At 41.0% G+C, this 17213-nt stretch overlaps 2 protein-coding genes across 3 annotated transcripts; one reads left to right on the forward strand and one right to left on the reverse strand.

Annotated features, from left to right (window-relative positions):
- Positions 1–1263: 1263 nt before the first annotated feature.
- On the reverse strand, positions 1264–2626 carry LOC126610760 (uncharacterized). Its single transcript, XM_050278887.1, has 2 exons — positions 2353–2626; positions 1264–2272 (listed from the first exon to the last, which is right to left on the reverse strand). The coding sequence occupies exons 1-2, from the start codon at positions 2578–2580 to the stop codon at positions 1619–1621; spliced, it is 882 nt and encodes a 293-aa protein (XP_050134844.1). The 5' UTR covers positions 2581–2626; the 3' UTR covers positions 1264–1618.
- Positions 2627–9646: 7020 nt separating this feature from the next.
- LOC126610761 (uncharacterized) lies at positions 9647–17213 on the forward strand. 2 transcript variants are annotated; one of them, XM_050278889.1, is made up of 7 exons: positions 9647–11194; positions 11276–11351; positions 11449–11579; positions 11667–11737; positions 12208–12289; positions 16675–16767; positions 16904–17213. In XM_050278889.1, exons 1-6 carry the CDS (start codon positions 10754–10756, stop codon positions 16693–16695), a joined length of 822 nt encoding a protein of 273 aa, XP_050134846.1. In that variant the 5' UTR covers positions 9647–10753; the 3' UTR covers positions 16696–16767; positions 16904–17213. The 2 variants fall into 2 exon arrangements, with proteins under 2 accessions (XP_050134846.1, XP_050134845.1); XM_050278888.1 differs by having other exon boundaries at positions 9648–11194; positions 16888–17213.

The following is a 17213-nucleotide window of genomic DNA, read 5'->3' on the forward strand; positions in this document are numbered from 1 at the left end:
ATTTCCTTGCTCATGGCACCCTCCCAAATGATAAAGTCCAGGCTAAGCAAATTCGATACAAGTCTACCCGCTACCTGATCATCAATGATCAACTCTATAAGCGAGGTTTTAGCCTGCCATACTTAAGGTGTCTTACGCCTGCCGAGGCGGAAATCGTCCTTCGGGAAATACATGAGGGAGTTTGTGGAGATCATGCTGGATCTCGGTCCCTAGCACACAAGACTTTTCGCCAAGGATATTACTGGCCAACACTCCACCAGGATGCCATCAAAGTATCCCGTTCATGTGACAAATGTCAACGATATGCAACTATTCCTCATTCCCCTCCAGAGCCTCTTACTCCTATGATCAGCCCTTGGCCCTTCGCCCAGTGGGGACTTGATTTGATCGGCCCAATGCCGGCAGGGAAGGGCAAAGTCTGTTACGCAGTCGTTGCAGTGGACTACTTCACAAAGTGGGCCGAAGTAGAACCTTTGGCAACCATTACTGAGGCAAAGATAGAAGACTTCGTGTGGAAGAACATCCTTTGTAGATTCGGCATTCCCAATGCGATAGTCACTGACAATGGGCGACAGTTTGACAACAAGAAGTTCAGGTTGTTCTGCTCTAAGTTCAACATCAACTTATGCTTTGCCTCTCCAGCTCATCCCCAGTCTAATGGACAAGTTGAGGCCATCAACAAAATAATCAAGCGCACTTTGAAAACCAGCTTGGACAAAGCTAAAGGCTGTTGGCCAGAATTTGTACCCCAAGTTCTTTGGTCATATCGCACTTCATATCGGACTTCAACAGGAGAAACTCCATTCTCACTTGCCTTTGGCACAGAGGCGATTGTCCCTGTTGAGCTCGAGCAAGCAACATTCCGAGTCCAGAACTACATTCAAAGTGAAAATGACAAACAACTCACCCTCAACTTGGATTTAGTCGAGGAACACAGAAACTAAGCTCACTTGAGGAATGTCGCCTACAAGCAGCGCATCTCCAACTATTATGACTCTAGGGTCAAGCTTCGTTCTTTCAAAATAGGAGACTGGGTCTTAAAGAAAAGATTACTCTGCGACAGAGTCCCGAGTGAAGGCACACTTAGTCCAAACTGGGATGGACCGTATGAAGTCATTGGCATCAGTCGCCCTGGCTCTTACACACTTAGAAGCTCCGATGGCAAGACCCTTGGCCATCCATGGAACGCTGATCACTTGAAGTACTACTACAAATAGACTCACGATGTACAAGTGTTGAGCTATAGCCGTTCGGCATCCTATGTAATGAAGGCCATTTGGCAATGAATTCAATAAAGAGGTAATTTAGCCAACTCAGCCCTCACTCTTTTACATTCCTAGCAAGGGAACACTCAAGTGTTGAAACCTCAAAGCAGATATATCCAACACGAAACAAAATCTAAGTATGTGTCGACAAGACTATACAAAGAAAGGAACAACCAAACAATGGCTTATATCCAAACAATAGATCTATTCATACATAGCCAAACATGCATTAATAATAGTGCAAACACTCATAAACACCTAAAATCCAAAACTCTCAAGCTTATAACATGGGCACATGTTATACACATATCAGACTACTACATCCAGAATACATGCAGATAGTAAAGACACTGCTATTCATTCTCATCTGAAGCCGAACCCCTGGCAGTATCACTCCGCGTCCTACCATCATCCTCTGCATCCCCAAGATCCTCTTCACCATGCTGAGTCTGTGCATCAGCACTACCTTCATTATCAGACTCATCTTCGCTGTTAGGATCAACAGCAAGGACAAATGTCTCGCCCTTTCGATGATGCTCATCTATATCTTCGTGGTATTTTCGAAGAATGCTCCCATCATCATAACGATCAAGGACGGCCATCCATTTCCTTTTTTCAAAGCGAGCTTCTTGAGCACAGTAGGGTTTAATAGCAAGATGAAAGGTCGAAGAACTTAAGTATTCTTGCACAGCAGCCTCCCTTTCAGTTGGAATGCTCTTCTCCAGTTCAGAAATCTCAACTAAGGCACCATCCAATTCTCCCCTAACCTTGGATACTTCCAAGGTAGCCACCTCCAACTGTTTTTTAGTTGCCTCAAACAATTTCTTAAGCCTTAGGTTCTCACCATTTCGCCTTTTCAAGCTCTCCATGGTTTCGTCCTTCAGTTGGAGAGCCTGAGTCAAAAGTCCCTTATTCCTTCGGGCCTCGTCCACAAGCTGCTTATTCTCCTTCAGTTTTGCCTTGTACCGCTCAACCTCTTGCAGTCTGTCGTGATACTCGGCCATGACCTGCATGGCAAGACGATCATCACTACCTAAATAATGATAATAAAGAGGAAAAAGTAAGGAAATGACAAAGTAACACTCACATATGAAGACAGCTTCAACATCCGGTCGCAATCCGATTCATCCTTAGCTAAGGGCTCTCCGAGCTCATCGAAGGCGAATCGACGCCCTGCCAAGCAATTGTTGATATCCCCAAAATCCTTTGGCCGCGTGGCAACCCTCAAGTCCTTCCACGGGACACTGCCAGCTCTTTCCTTGCCTTTCCCCTCATGGCGGGAACCAGGATCACTTTCCTGGACAGTGTGCTCCATAGTAAGAGGATGAGGCAACAGTCGGCTCCCTTCTCCTGCAACTACGGCAGCAGTATTATCAACGGCCTCGACTCCAGTCTTCCTAAAGGCAGGCCCCTTAAGGACCCCATCTTGGGACTTAGGTCTAACGGATGGTTCCCCTCGGAACTTATGAATTTTCTTATGCGGTAGGATGTCTTCCGAAGGAACTAACACTGGTGCTTTCCTTTTATGGGTGCTAGTCCCTGTTTTCTTGCTTACCTTCTCCACTGCATAAGGAAAATCAAAATAAGAAATACAACTTTCCAAATAAAGTAAGGAATTGAGCTAAGTTTACATGAAGGATACAACTTACTCGATCGTCCCTGGCTCTCGGAAACTAAGGGTTGGAAACCGTACCGACGAAATAAGGGTCGTAGCTTGCTTAAGTGTCTATCCTCTTTGGGCACCCTCAACACCTTCTCTATGTCAGATAGCTCCTGCCCAAACAGTTGGATGGTGCCCCGCGTCACTACATGAAGCAAAGTGTTAGAAGCAAGAAAAGACCACAACAAATAGCAAATAGTACGAACGGTTGATACGTTACAACCTACAGTCTGGAAGTGAGTAAGCACACGTCGCTCAGGCGTGACACCCTTATCATACTCCCAATCATTATACAGAAAGCACCAACGGTTTTTCCATGTGTAGTATGCCTTTTTCTTACCATACACAATACGCTCTCTCTCACTCCGACATGCACACTCGGCATAACCAGTGCATGATTTTGTTGGGCGCATCTTGTAACAGTAACGCCACTGATGGAAGGAAGGCTCACACAACCCACACTCCATCCAAATGATATAAAATCCAATCAAAGTATCCCAGAAACCAGGATTGAGTTGCCCAGGTGCATATCCGATCAAAGATAACATCTTTTGCAACCACGGATGTAAAGGTAGTCTCACCCCTAAAGTCAGTAATATCTGGGTGTAGAACATAACATGACCCTGGGGAGGCTCAGAAGGCCATTCTTCATCATGTACCAAACGTATCCCTACACTACGAGGGATATTACATGACTGCCTTAGCGCCTCAACCTGCTTCTCATTATCTAACAAGTTATTCTTTAGATGGTCTGCTGTGAACTCAGAGCGAACTATGGGTATGGCATCAAAAACAACCCCCTCACCCAACGCCATGGAGGAAGAACTAGCAATAGCTAAAGTTTGACGGTTGGGAAGATCATCCAATGTTTCTCTAGTACCGGACTCTAACAAAGACCCTGAAGACTCCGACATTGCAGACTCAGACTTAGAGCTAAAGCTAGAAGAGCCCTCATCACTAGAACTTCCAGGCTCTGACATCTACAATAAGAAGAAACAAATTCTATCACTACATGCATGATCAAAACATAAGGAAGTTCCTATATTACCCACATGAAGATGGTGCAAAGCGATGCCGGAACCCTTCTCAATCAGAAAGCAATCCGTCTTCCACAGTCACTACAAAACAAGCAAATGAAGACCGTGTCAAGCGCCAAAAAAAAAAAAAAAAAAAAAAAAAAAAAAAACAGCTTCATCCAAAAAGCTTCACCCGAAAAGCTTCACCTCCAAAGCTTCACCCACAAAGCTTCACCTAAAAAGCTTCACCCACAAAGCTTCACCCAAAAAAGCTTCACCCGAAAAGCTTCACCTCCAAAGCTTCACCCACAAAGCTTCACCTCAAAAGCTTCACCCACAAAGCTTCACCCAAAAAAGCTTCACCCGAAAAGCTTCACCTCCAAAGCTTCACAAGGGCCCAAAGCTTCACTTAAAAAAGCTTCACCTACAAAGCTTCACCTAAAAAAGCTTCACCTAGAAAGCTTCATCTACATACTTTCACCATCAAAGCTTCACCATCAAAGCTTCACCTAGAAAGCTTCATCTACAAAGCTTCATCTACAAAGCTTCACCATCAAAGCTTCACCTAGAAAGCTTCAACACCAAAGCTTCACCTACAAAGCTTCAACACAAAACCTTGCTCCAAATAAACAAATTTTGTTCACAAAACCTAAACATTTTTTGTTTTACACCCACAAGGGCCCAAAATCTTCCTTCTTATTTATTCACTTATATATGTTCCCAAACATATTATGATAGATCAAATAATAATTCAAAGTCCAAAATTTAGTTATGGACAAAAATACAAGCAATTCACCAGTACTGAAGTTGCTACAAAAACTGGAATCTTCCCCAGCCTAGAAATCCAACAAAGCTTCGCCTCCTTTTCTCTATCAAATTTTTGCAGCTGCTGCTTCTCTCCAATGGAGCTGAATTTTGGACACCCTCCAGTTCTTGAGCAGATGAACAACTTTCAAGAAGGAACCATTTCTGTTTGAGCCACGGAAATTAAAGTGTTGAAGCTCCAAGCATGACAGTCGGATTCTTGCAGATTTCGAAGCTGCTGTGATGTTTCAAAGATCTGGAAATATTTAACCATTAGTTCATTCTGAATTTTTGATATGTTATGAAAGAGACGATGAGGAACAACTTCAATGAAGAAAGCATGCTGATCTGAACAATAGAAAATGGAGTTTCGAAGCTCACAACAAATCTGACGGGTTGACAGAAAAATAATAACCAGTCATTCATCATACCTGAATTTCTTGAGTTATACAGCTCCGAGGGATCTCAATTTTGGATATGTTGTAGTTCACAAGTTAAGGAACAACTTCGCTGAAGAAAGTTTGTTGATCTAAGCAAGAGAAAATGGAGTTTTTGAAGCTCACAACAGGTCTGACGTGTTGACAGACAAATGATGAACAATCACTCGTCGTACCTGAATTTCTAGAGTTGTACTGATCTGATGGCTCTCAAATTTGGATATGTTGTAGTTAAGGAATTAAAGAACAACTTTCATGAAGACAGCTTTGTGATTCGAGCTACAGCTGATGGTCTTATATTGAAAACCAATTCAGGTTGTTAGGGGAAATGAAAACCAATTCCACCAAAGAAACATCATTATGATGTTTCATCATTATGGTGTTTTCATCATTATGATGCTTTCATCATTGTGATGCTTCCATCATTGTGATGCTTCCATTATGATTGTAATGCACCAACGGTTACACCCTCTATCATAGCAGTATGTGTGTGTATCTCCCTATAGTCATCATGTGCAAGACTATCGTAGTCAGATGGCTTTCCATAAAACAGCTACCAACCGTTACACCTTCTGCAATTCCACTTATTCGGGCCTAGCAACCTTCATAAACAAAATATATGAAGAAAAAGTCCGGGGCTACCACTTAGAAAACAAAAGAATGAAGTTTTGGTACTTACGACATGGACTATTAGCAAGACACCTCATTCGTCAACTCCCTCGACTAGAGACTTGGGAGACTCCCACCATATGCTACTACGCCTTGGTACTCAAAAGTTCGTGACTACTCAGTGACTTGGATTTTTCAAGTCTCCAACCGAGAAGTTTTCCTCACTCGGGAAATTAAGGGAACACTACCTCAAACTACATGCTTCACTCACAAAGCTTCAACAATACAGGTTTCAACAAAAGCAAAAATTCAAAGAACTTTATGAAGAAGGCTTTGGTGTATTTAACACAATATGTTGAAATGAAGCAAAGCTTATTTATTAATATTTTCGATAAGCCACAAATATGTACATATACATGAGTCAAAATAAACAAACAAAAGGGAGCCTTCACAAAGGTTGCTTAGGGGAAGTCTCAGCAGTCGGTAGAGCCCCAGAAAGAGAAAGCACCGGAGGGTGGTTATCCGGAGCCTCAGTACTTGACAAAACCCCAGAAGGAGGAGGCATTGGAGGTTCATCATTTGAAGCTTCATTACCAGGTACAACCCTAGAGGACGAAGGCAATAAATGCCTTTGGAACAAACCCACAAACCGCTGATGATCAAGTAAAACCTTACCATCAGATTCCTTCATCTGGTCAAGCTTCCTCTTCATGTTTGTAGCATAGTCATGGGCGAGCCGGTGCAACTGCTTATTCTCATGCTTGAGCCCTCTAATCTCCTGTTTGAGACTCATCACTTCAGCAGCTAATGATTCAACTTGGCGGGTTCTAGCAAATAGGCGTTGGGCCATATTAGACACAGAACCTGCACACTGAACACTAAGAGCCAGAGAGTCCTTAACAGCCAACTCATCAGACCGTTTGGAAAGTAGTCTGTTATCTTTGGGAGTGAGAAGGTTCCTGGCCACCACTGCAGCGGTCATATCATTCTTCATCACAGAATCCCCAACGGTAAGAGGACCAGTAGGGGATATTAAGGATGGGCGCCATATGTTGTCTGGAGAAGGCGTGGCTGTCTCTTCTCCAAGGTTCAAGTCAAAACGACGGTCGGAGGGTCCAGACATTTTCAAATGTGTTGAAGAAGGAAGAGGTCAGACAAATCAAGATCTTAGAAGTGCAAGAAATGAGCTTCTACTGGTAGAGATTCAAGTGTGCTGTGGAACTTAATGCCAGCCTCTATAAAAATTTGCACTCGACGGAGCTTCAGAAATCGAAGAGGCGTTTGCTTTCTCAAAAGCTGGGCTGCTCAGAGACCACGAGGGCCGATCTCAGAAATCGAAGAGGCGTTTGCTTTCTCAAAAGCTGGGCTGCTCAGAGACCACGAGGGCCGATCTCAGAAATCGAAGAAGCACCTGCTTTTTCAGCCTCGTCAGCACCTGTCACATGCACACTCAGCTTTGCGGAAATTACGGGCAATCTGTCGAAGATTTCTGGTGAAGTAGAAAGCACGTGAATCTTACTGTTCAATCACCGCTCTCCATATGCACCATCAACTCCTCGGGTACCACATATAACTTTGTCAAAGATCTCTGACAAAGTTTAGGCACGAGAATTTCGAAGTTCCAGCTACCCTACTATTACCCATAAGGGTAAAGGAACAGCACCACTGCTTGACAACTGGAAAGTCCCTATGTGTGTCGACCTCCGTGTTTTGCGGCAAGACAGGTTGGCAAGAACGTCCAACCTTTACTCACATTCGAGAAAAGACTCCCAACATAATTACTTTCTCAAAAACCGGAGTAGCACCGCTTTCCGAATCTCGAGAGTCAGATCCTCGACGGGATTGCTTGTTCGAAAATCGAAGAGGCACAACTCTCAGAACTTCGAGAGCCAGATTTCCTTAGATAAAGCTTGTCTGTAATCTTCACACGTAATATCAGCTTTCCAGATACCACATACCACTTTTTCAAAGTGCTCTGACAAAATTAAAACACGTGAAGCTGGCAGCTCCCACTACATTGCTGTGACCAAGAAGGGTAAAGGAATAGCATTACTACTTGTTATTGGGAAATCCCTATATACATTGACCTCCCTCCTCAACGGACAGGCAAACCTGCAAAAATGCTCAACCCTTTCTCGCATTCGAAAAGGCACCCTCAACATAACCTCTAGAAATACTCAGCTTTATTTCCCCCCGATAATACCTCAGCAAATAAGCCACACCAAGAACAAGAGTATCTCATATCATCAGGGTCGAAAGCAAGAGTATCCCATATCATGCTTTCTCCCTTTCTTTGTCTTTGTCCTTGTCCACACCTGCAGGACAAGGAGAAAGAGAGCAGTCAGTCGGAACCTGAAATCAAACCTCCAATTTGGAACTGACTGCCTGGAGCCTTTGCCTGGTCGCTTACTTAGCATTGCTCTCGAGTACTCATCCTCAACTGCTGTCAAGGTCACGAATTCCACCGGCAAATACCTCATGACAGTTGATCAGATATTGGCTCTTTACACTGAAGCTGCCAAGCGTGAATGAGTCACTATGAAGGAATGTTCTGAAGGACCATTTAAATGCAAAGGTTGCACACCACTTCTGCCATGCAAAAGATTGAAGCAGAAGGTTCAACGGTGGGCTGAAACAAATCACTACAGCACGACACCTTTCCATACCACATTCATTATTCCGTCAACAACAATAGTATCCCATATCATCAAGGTCGAACGTACTCTAGATTTGATGGACTTGTTTTGACCCTCAAATTTTTGAGTCGGCCTTATACTCTGAAGGGCACCAGAAAACCCTCCAGCACAGTTCAAGAATAAGCCTGTGGAAAGTTACTTCTTCAAAAGCAAAAGTATCTCATATCATCTCTTATCCATTTGCTTCTCCTTATCCTGGCAGTTGAATGAGAGACAAGGAGAATGAGAACAATCAACCGGAAGTCGAAGTCAAACCTCTGCTCCTGGGTTGCTTACTTGGAAGTTTGACTGCTTACCTTGTCTGTCACCTCTTTCGGCAGATCTCCTAGCTCGGCGACTTGGGGGACTCCTACTATAGGGTTTGTATCGCACTTGACCAAGCCCGAAACTACAAGTAAGCTTCAAGTGAAATTGATACATTACCTTGTGCGTCAACATCAGCTAAATACACCATTCCCGGATGGAGGAAAGGTACTTCCAGAGAAGGGCAGATGAAGATCAGACCACACTTCGGTACTTAGAAGTTTCGTGATTACTCAAGGGATTGGATCTTGCAAGTCCCCAACCGAGGAGTTTCCCTCACTCGGGAACTTAGGGGAGCACTGTTTGTACCATACTTGACCAATCCCGAAACTACCGAGCACCGGCCAACGCTATACTGTCAAGGACCCAGAAGAGTTCCCCTCCGACCAGGAGGCCAATCACTACTCGACACGTGTCAAGATTAGAAGCCAATCAGAGCGCAGCACGTGTCGACATCAAGAACCAATCACAACATGACACATGTCAATGTGACAAAGCTACAAGTTTTTCTATAAATAGGGGTCATTCCCCCACAATATTGCCTAATGCCATTTGTGTTAAATCATTCACAAGAACTCACTAAATTGAGAGCTTGATCCTTTGTACTTGTGTAAGCCCTTCACTACTAATAAGAACTCCTCTACTCCGTGGACGTAGCCAATCTGGGTGAACCACGTACATCCTGTGTTTGCTTCTCTGTCTCTATTCATTTACGTACTTATCCTCACTAGTGACCGAAGCAACCAAGCGAAGGTCACAAAACCTGACACTTTCTGTTGTACCAAAGTCTTCGCTGATTTTGTGCATCAACAGAATTAATTTCAAAGATCCAATTATTTATTCCTCATTTCAGAAGGGTAGTATATTGTTTATTCCTCTGTTTCTCCGTTCGACTCTCTCCCTCCCATCTCTTCTTTTTCTCCGATTTTTTGATAGATCTTTCCTGCAAAATGCATAATCGGGAATCCTCAATTTCGTTGATTCCAACATAATTTTGAATATTTAAATCATGTTCTATTCATAGTGCTTTTGACGTTACGACTTCCCCTCAACAGTTGTATTGCTGCAATGGTGCTCCTTTGGCGGTTCGATGGATGAAGGAATGATCTGATGTGAAATCTCCAACATTCTTGACCTCTAGTATTCTTTCAAGGCGAAGATGTGTGAACTGGTCCTAGACGAAGCAAAGCAGACGGGTGTAGCGGTTTGATGCTTTTTGAGGGGTCTTGCTAAAACATCCTGGTGATGGATTTAGTTGAGGTAAGTCTTCCTTTGTTCCATTAAACTTAGTCATGTCTGTAACAAACACTAGTCTACACTAACATGTAATTCAATGCAATCCGGTTAAAGTTAATGATGGCAAACAAATGCATCCTTAGTGAGTATAAATGGTGGCTGACATCAGATCTACAACAGAGATGTGGTGAAGGTGGGGTGGTGGTTGGTGTGAGGTTTATGAAAGTCCCAAATAAATTCATCATCCTTGTTTGACAATATTAGAGAACGTGATACTTAATTTCTAGACATTTCAACAAATGGTTAAAATAATTTACCCACAATTAAAGACCAATCTAGCTGATGAGATCTAGTTCCCTGATCAGCTAAAGGAAACGGGTGAACCTAAATATTTTGGATAAATGGTTTTAGTCGAGCGAACTTAAAAGTGAGGGGCAAAATGTAAAGTTAAATGATAAATGTAAAGTTTAACAAAAACCAAAATGTGGGGAACTTAAAAGTGAGGGGCAAAAAGTCAAGTTAAATGATAAATGCATTTAAGGGTAAATGTAAAAGATTAACTAAAATGTGGGTGTAAATAAATATTCCCTTAAATTAAAAGAAAATCGGAGGCAAGGCCCAGGGATTGAAAAGTATGCAAAGGGCAAGGCCCAAAGGGTGGGCGGTGCGGTGGCAATAGGCAATAGGGGTTTTGGAAACGAGGGGAGAAGAGAGAATTCAGGGACAGATGATAATGGCAGTGGCACTGTCAGGGTGGAAATTGTGGTATTCATATTCATGGGGTTTAAGAGTAGTAGGGGGAGTAGGTGGTGTTTCAAGAAGCAGTGGCAGTGGCAGAGCAGCTGCTGCTGCTGTAACACTAAGAAGAAAGGAAAGCTTCAGCAACTGGGCGTGGTCCCAAAAACATCCACCACCGCCACAATCCTTCTTCTTCGTACGGTGCTCTAAGTATGGAAGCAGCAGCAGCAGTAGCAGCGTCAGTGCTAGTAATAGTAATGGGCCTAATGGCTCCAATGTCGGAAAAAGATATCTGGAATCTACGGACCAAGAGCTGATGAGCCAGTGCCAAATGGACACTTTCAAGACGTCTGGTCCGGGGGGTCAGCACCGTAACAAGCGAGAGTCTGCCGTACGCCTCAAGCACCTCCCCACCGGTATTACTGCGCAGGTGATCCATTGCTCGTCTCGATCTCTCTCTCTCTCTTCGTAGTCAATTCAATTAATTGGAATTCCAATTCTTATTTATTAGGCTGCGGAGGACCGATCCCAGCATATGAATCGTGCCTCAGCCTTGGCTCGCCTTCGCACTCTTATAGCTCTCAAAGGTGAACAACTTCATTCCCTGTCAATATTCTTCTTCTTCTTATTATTATTTTTAATTATCAAATTGTTATCTTATGGAACTATTCTATTCTAGTCTAGTCAGGAACACCGTCGATCTCGATGCTTATTCCCCTCCTCGAGAGCTTCTTCAAATTCTTCCCCCAAAGTCTACCATCAGAGGCTCAGATTGTGGTCCCCAAATTGGTCCCAACAATCCTAAGTTCATTTTGGTATGTTAATTCTCTTATATTAAGTCATTCTTTCTACTATCGTCTACCGCTGTGGACGATCTTATACTAGTCATTCTCCTTTTGCAGGGAATGCAAGCTCTGCTGGATCTCATTTTCACAGTTGACGGTTCTGTCTCAGAGACAGCAAAGTTCCTGGGGTATACCATTCCCAATGTTCTCTACACTTTCTCCGTAATTAATAATTGTGCACATTATCCGTATTCTCTTCTTACAATCCCTTTCCAGTTGGCTCCATCTTAGATTGACTAGCCAGTTTGTATGGAGACACCATGTACATGCACCAAGGCAACAGTAGTGGTTTCAAAGTACAGCCTACATAAGTTATCATTAACAGAAAAATTCCCACTCTTCTTTTAAAATAAAAATAAATAAATAAAAAACTACCATTTTCCAGTTCGAATTAACTTCCACTGGAGATTGACAGAACGACCAGCAACAAAAAGGGGATAAAATAGGATAGACGGGAAGATGATTCTGTTTGATGATTCACTTACTTACAAATGGAAAGTTTTTGTTTAATTTGTGCAAACATCAGGGCGCGGAAAAAAGTTCATTATGTCTAGACAATAATTCTTCTGTTTGATAGCTTACTTGCTAAATAATGCAGGTTGAGCACAGGTGCTCTGTCGCGGTTAATACTCTCGAATGATTCTCTCCGACTAGCAGTCAATGAACTAAGGTTTTCCAAGGTAATACTTCTAATTTTCACTATAGGAATTATCACTTCACTTTCATATTTTAGCTTTTGACTTTTGGATAACAACTTATTCCTGCTGTTATTAGGTAACTAGATGCTTTCTGTAATGCCATTTGGGGTTTGGAGGGTCAGACACATGTATCCTTAACCCTGCTTTCAGCTAGGCTATGTCCTGTGGCAAACCCACAACCTTTAGGTCACAATGAGTTCCATGCATGATATGTTTAGGGACAAGATTAATAGTAAAATTAATTTAACAATAAAAAGTCATAAGAAACTACAAACACCCATAACGCACCAGAAAATTCAGAGTAGGAAACTAGAGTAATACAAGCGGATTTTTGTACCCACAGTATGTCCCTTCGCAAATTTTAGAAACTACGTAGTTTTAAATTGCTTCGACTCCTGTAGTTTAGGGTTGGTTCAACTCCAATGCGAGTAATAATTCCTGTAGAGTGTTGTGCAAATGGTTGGTACGAGATGAGAGGGGTAAGGAAATAGAGAACCTGTTTTTAGAAGAAGAAATGAACTGGATTCACTCCAGGGGCTTAACACCCAAGCTTGGCTTCACACCAAATTCCTTTCGCAGGAAAGAGATCAGAGTATTTCTGAAACTGAATTTTATTTATAAACTTAATTGCTTTGCGTAAAGGCACTTACATATATTTATAGTCCAGATAACTCTTAATGGCAAAAGGCTTTTCGACTCCTATAAAATTCTAGATGCATTAACTTATTAATTTCTAGAAAGCTGCCTACCAAAGGCTTGGGGAGTAACTGCAAGGTCCATTGAAATTGAAATGAATGCACCCTCTATCTTTCTGGAACATTTAGAACCATAAAAGACAATAGTTTGATTCCTGGAAGATTCCAAAAGAAAAAACTGTAGGGAACATTGATCCAGCCACAAAGCAAAGGCAGAGCTTTGTGGTCTCTTCCTCCATCTCTCTTGGTGAAAAACCTTAAATGATTTAGCACTGATGTCCTCATCAATTTTATTTCGGTGCCGTTTCTATTGACCAAGAATCTTTTCCATATCAGGTTAGTGGGCTATTTTTCCTACTTCTAACTTTCTAAGCAATCTAAAAGGTAAGATAACAATATGAAGCCATTTGGTCTTTTCCTCCTTCTCCTCTGTGGGGACCAAGATTCTTCAGGCACTAAGAGTAGTCAGTTGCATAGCATCCTTGTATAACTTTTTAGCCAAAAGTTAGAGGTTATGATCCTTGGCATTCTTAGTTGAGGGGCACCATTTTGTTTTCCTGTACGCCAGGCAACTATTGTTCCAGGATTTTATTTCCGGCTTTGTTCCTTTCCTTGCTTGTACTTGCATTAGCCATAACGAATGGTACTTGCACCAACAAATTATGTTTGCTTCTACAGTTGAAATCAGTATGGTTTGGATTCTAGGAAAGTGAAATAACAGAAATGAGATTTATACATTAAGAGATGAAAAAACAAAAATTTTGAAGGGTAAAAATTGTGGAAGATAGAAAATTATGCTTGCCAGAGATTCAGATTGGCAGTAATAGTAGGAATTTTAGTGCTGTTTGAAGGGCTAAGGGTTCTAGAGAAGACCTGGATTCTAGTTGCTTTATTTTTGTAAGAAAGAAGTGTATTTTCAGGCTTTGCCACTCCAAAGAGATAAGAGAAGTAGGGGTTCTTTTAGTCTAGAATAGAGTGGCGTGGTAATAATTACCCCCACAAACATCTTCCTCACCTCAAACACACACACACACACACACACACACACACAGAGACCATACAGAGGTATCCTAGGCACACATTCCTTTGGTAAACAAATGCTCATATTTTTCTTGTCTGACCTGCATTCTTTATGTAACGTATCTTATGTGTACTTTATAGAACATTTGCTTTCCTGTTAGGACAAGAACACTCAATATGGTGGCCACCTAGTAAACGCAGAAGTTAAAACTAAGTACTCAGTTTAAAGTTCAGGTGACTAATATAACCATGGATTCCATACGAAAATCATATTCGTATGATCTTGCGTGTGGGCCAAAGATGAAAGTTGCATATACTACTTTATGTTGCATGTGACATAAAATTCTTTTCTTTTATCCTAAGATTTGCTTTCCTGACTCAAGTTTGTAATAGTACAAATGAGTGCTGACACCCAAAATAGTCGAACATGTTCATAAAAGCAGAACTTGGGGATTCAAATAGGCCTGTGTGAATAAAATTGCTCTGGAAATTCTGATAAGAGGTGAGAACCAATTTTCAGTTGACAAAGTGTTATATGTATGTGCTGTCTTACAAGATGCGTCTGCCTGAAACCTGATTTTTTTATATATAGAATAGAAAAACCCAGGAACACAATATATTTAAAATAACAGATGAGTACAAACTGAAACTACAAAAAAGGAAATGCTGAGGACTAGGAATTCACTTACAGTTGAAGCTAATTTAACCATAAACATGAAAAGATATTTCGTATTCAAACAACCAAGCCCACCCCTAAATAATGGATGAAAGTCTTAGAGCTGCAAAGTGAAAAAGGTTGAGGGAAAACTTGAAATCTGGGATTAACCATGAACAAAGAGGTGGCACCACGCAGGAAGAGCTAGGTAGGGGTGGGTTCGGTTTAAATCGGTTCAGTTTTTTGCCAAAACCGAAACCAAACCGAAATTTCGGTTCGGTTCATTTTTTTTTCGGTTTTTTTTGGTTTGGTTATTTTTCGGTTCGGTTTTTTCTGGTTCGGTTTCGGTTTTTTGTTTTTTGTTTTTTTCAAAAAATGAAAAATATTGAAATTTTAAATTTTAACATATCCAACACAATCATAACATAAGCATTCTAACTAGAATCAAAGACAATGAAAATAAACATTTAAAGTTGAACTAAAATCATCAATCAAGTCTTCCAAAGTCCAAACTAACAACCTCACAGCACAAAAATCGTACAAATGACTTAGAAAAGTTAAATTGTATGATGTTGTTCAAAGATCAAGGTTGTTTGCTTGTAACTGCATGTTGACAACTTGATTAGTAAAAGTAATGCATGGGTGGATTTATTTAGTGTGTGTTGGATTTTTTTTTATCACAAATTACCCAAGTAATCTACCCGAAATAAATGTTTATGGATTCTGTTACATGTTATATGAGAGTAGATTTGGAAAAGAAAGCTGGGGCAGAAGTAGACAGTGCTATGGAGATGGATGTAGGTACTTCAAGAGAAGGTTTGGTTCCGAAACCTTATAAAAAAAGGTCGTACCCAGTGCACAAGGCTCCCGCTTTACGCAGGGTCTGGGAGAGGTGAAATAATAGGTTAGGGTTTAGAGTTTTTATAGGCCTTTTTTTAATATTTTGAGCTTAAAGTTTGGCAACACATTGGGTTTAGCACATTTTAACTTACAAATTCGGTTTAGAAAATAATACCCAAAACAAATAATTAAATAAAAAAATTAATTTAATTAATTCGGTTCGGTTCGGTTTCTAGATCACTAAAACCGAACCAAACCAAAAGAATTCGGTTCGGTTCGGTTTTTTCAATTTGGTTCGGTTTTTTCGGTTTCGGTTCGGTTTGGTTTTCCGTTTTTTTCGGTTTTCGGTTTTTGGAACCCACCCCTAGAGCTAGGTGAGTGATAATTGTAAATGAAGTTAGTTAGCTGAATTTTAAGAGGGTCGGGTAGTAGAAGGAAAAGACTATATTATTTGGTTTGAGGTCGGGCTGATCTAATTGTTTTGAAAGAGACAGAAAACTGTAGTTCATAGGAAGTTAATAAGCAGTTTTTGGGGTAGAAGATATAAAGATTGGGTGTCAATACAGCATGTGGGAGTACCATCACCTGAACTACTAATGTTTAAGAATCAATTGGAGTTATTTTTCTCTGTTTACAAATCGAGGGGAGAAATAAATCTGATTGGTGGCTGTCTGGAATCTATGCCTCTTACAAAGCTAGGGAGAGGGCACAATGAAAATATTATTGACTAACTAATTAAAAATTAACAGGATGGTTAGTTATATCCATTCGATTATATATTGCCCTTTTAGGATTTTCAGGTTTGATTAAGAGGTTGCCTGCCGCACATATCATAATAATGAAATATGAATAAAGCTTATATTTTGTAATATTGAGTTGAGCACATGTGAAACTGGGTTCATGCGTAGGAATACCCAATGATTAGTTAGAGCATGTGACGGTAATGGCTTTTTTTTTTTTTTTTTGGAAGAGACAGTAGTGGCTTAATAGACCCAATATTTTATCATTTGTGAAGTAAGGGTTAGAATACCCTTCTCAGCAACTTTTTCATGAAATAATTTAAGCAGGTCTCTTTTAAATGCATATAGCAAATTATCTGGATTTTAAAAATTTGGTGCCAGTAATACAGATGTTGAATTTTTCTGTGACGTGTGCAGGGTATGAAGCCTCTCAAGTAGAATTTGTCTGCTGGGAAATACTTGTTTCAACTTTCAAGTACTAATGTTTGCTTTCTCTTTTCCTTTTTTGAGGTAATTGTTCAAGTACTAATGACTTTGGATGCCACTTTTCTTTTAAAACCTACTCTCCTCTTGACTTTGATCAACCTGCCTTCCAATAGTTTACTTTGCATGACAATTCTTATTTGTCAGATACTGGTATATGCAGTTTATGCACAGACATTGTTTCGAGGCTAAAAGGATGAATGCGCTCTCAGCTTGTATTCTTCGAGACAGCAAAGCTAGAAGAAAAGGCTTAGATTCTTCGACACAGCAAAACTAGAAGAAAAGGCTTGTTGGTTCATTTGGTTGGACGGTTGGACGGTTGGACCATTGCTTCTAATTGCCATCGTTCAATGTGTCTTTCAAAAGAATAAACTAATCATAGGGTTGGGCTTACTGTTGCTCTTCAAATTAAGTTTTGGAGTTCTTGATATTTTCGATAATTAAATTTACAGAAGGAATGCCTTTAGGATGAA

Source organism: Malus sylvestris, chromosome 17, assembly GCF_916048215.2.
Source record: "Malus sylvestris chromosome 17, drMalSylv7.2, whole genome shotgun sequence".
Taxonomy (NCBI): Eukaryota; Viridiplantae; Streptophyta; class Magnoliopsida; order Rosales; family Rosaceae; genus Malus; species Malus sylvestris.

Excerpts from the sequence above, each read along its gene's own strand:
- LOC126610760 (XM_050278887.1), bottom strand. The coding sequence starts at position 2,580 with ATGGAGCACACTGTCCAGGAAAGTGATCCTGGTTCCCGCCATGAGGGG. Across the intron at positions 2,273-2,352 it reads TGTTGAAGCTGTCTTCATAT|GTCATGGCCGAGTATCACGA; the intron begins GTGAGTGTTACT and ends CTTGCCATGCAG.
- LOC126610761 (XM_050278889.1), top strand. The coding sequence starts at position 10,754 with ATGATAATGGCAGTGGCACTGTCAGGGTGGAAATTGTGGTATTCATAT. Across the intron at positions 11,195-11,275 it reads CCACCGGTATTACTGCGCAG|GCTGCGGAGGACCGATCCCA; the intron begins GTGATCCATTGC and ends CTTATTTATTAG. Across the intron at positions 11,580-11,666 it reads ACAATCCTAAGTTCATTTTG|GGAATGCAAGCTCTGCTGGA; the intron begins GTATGTTAATTC and ends CTCCTTTTGCAG.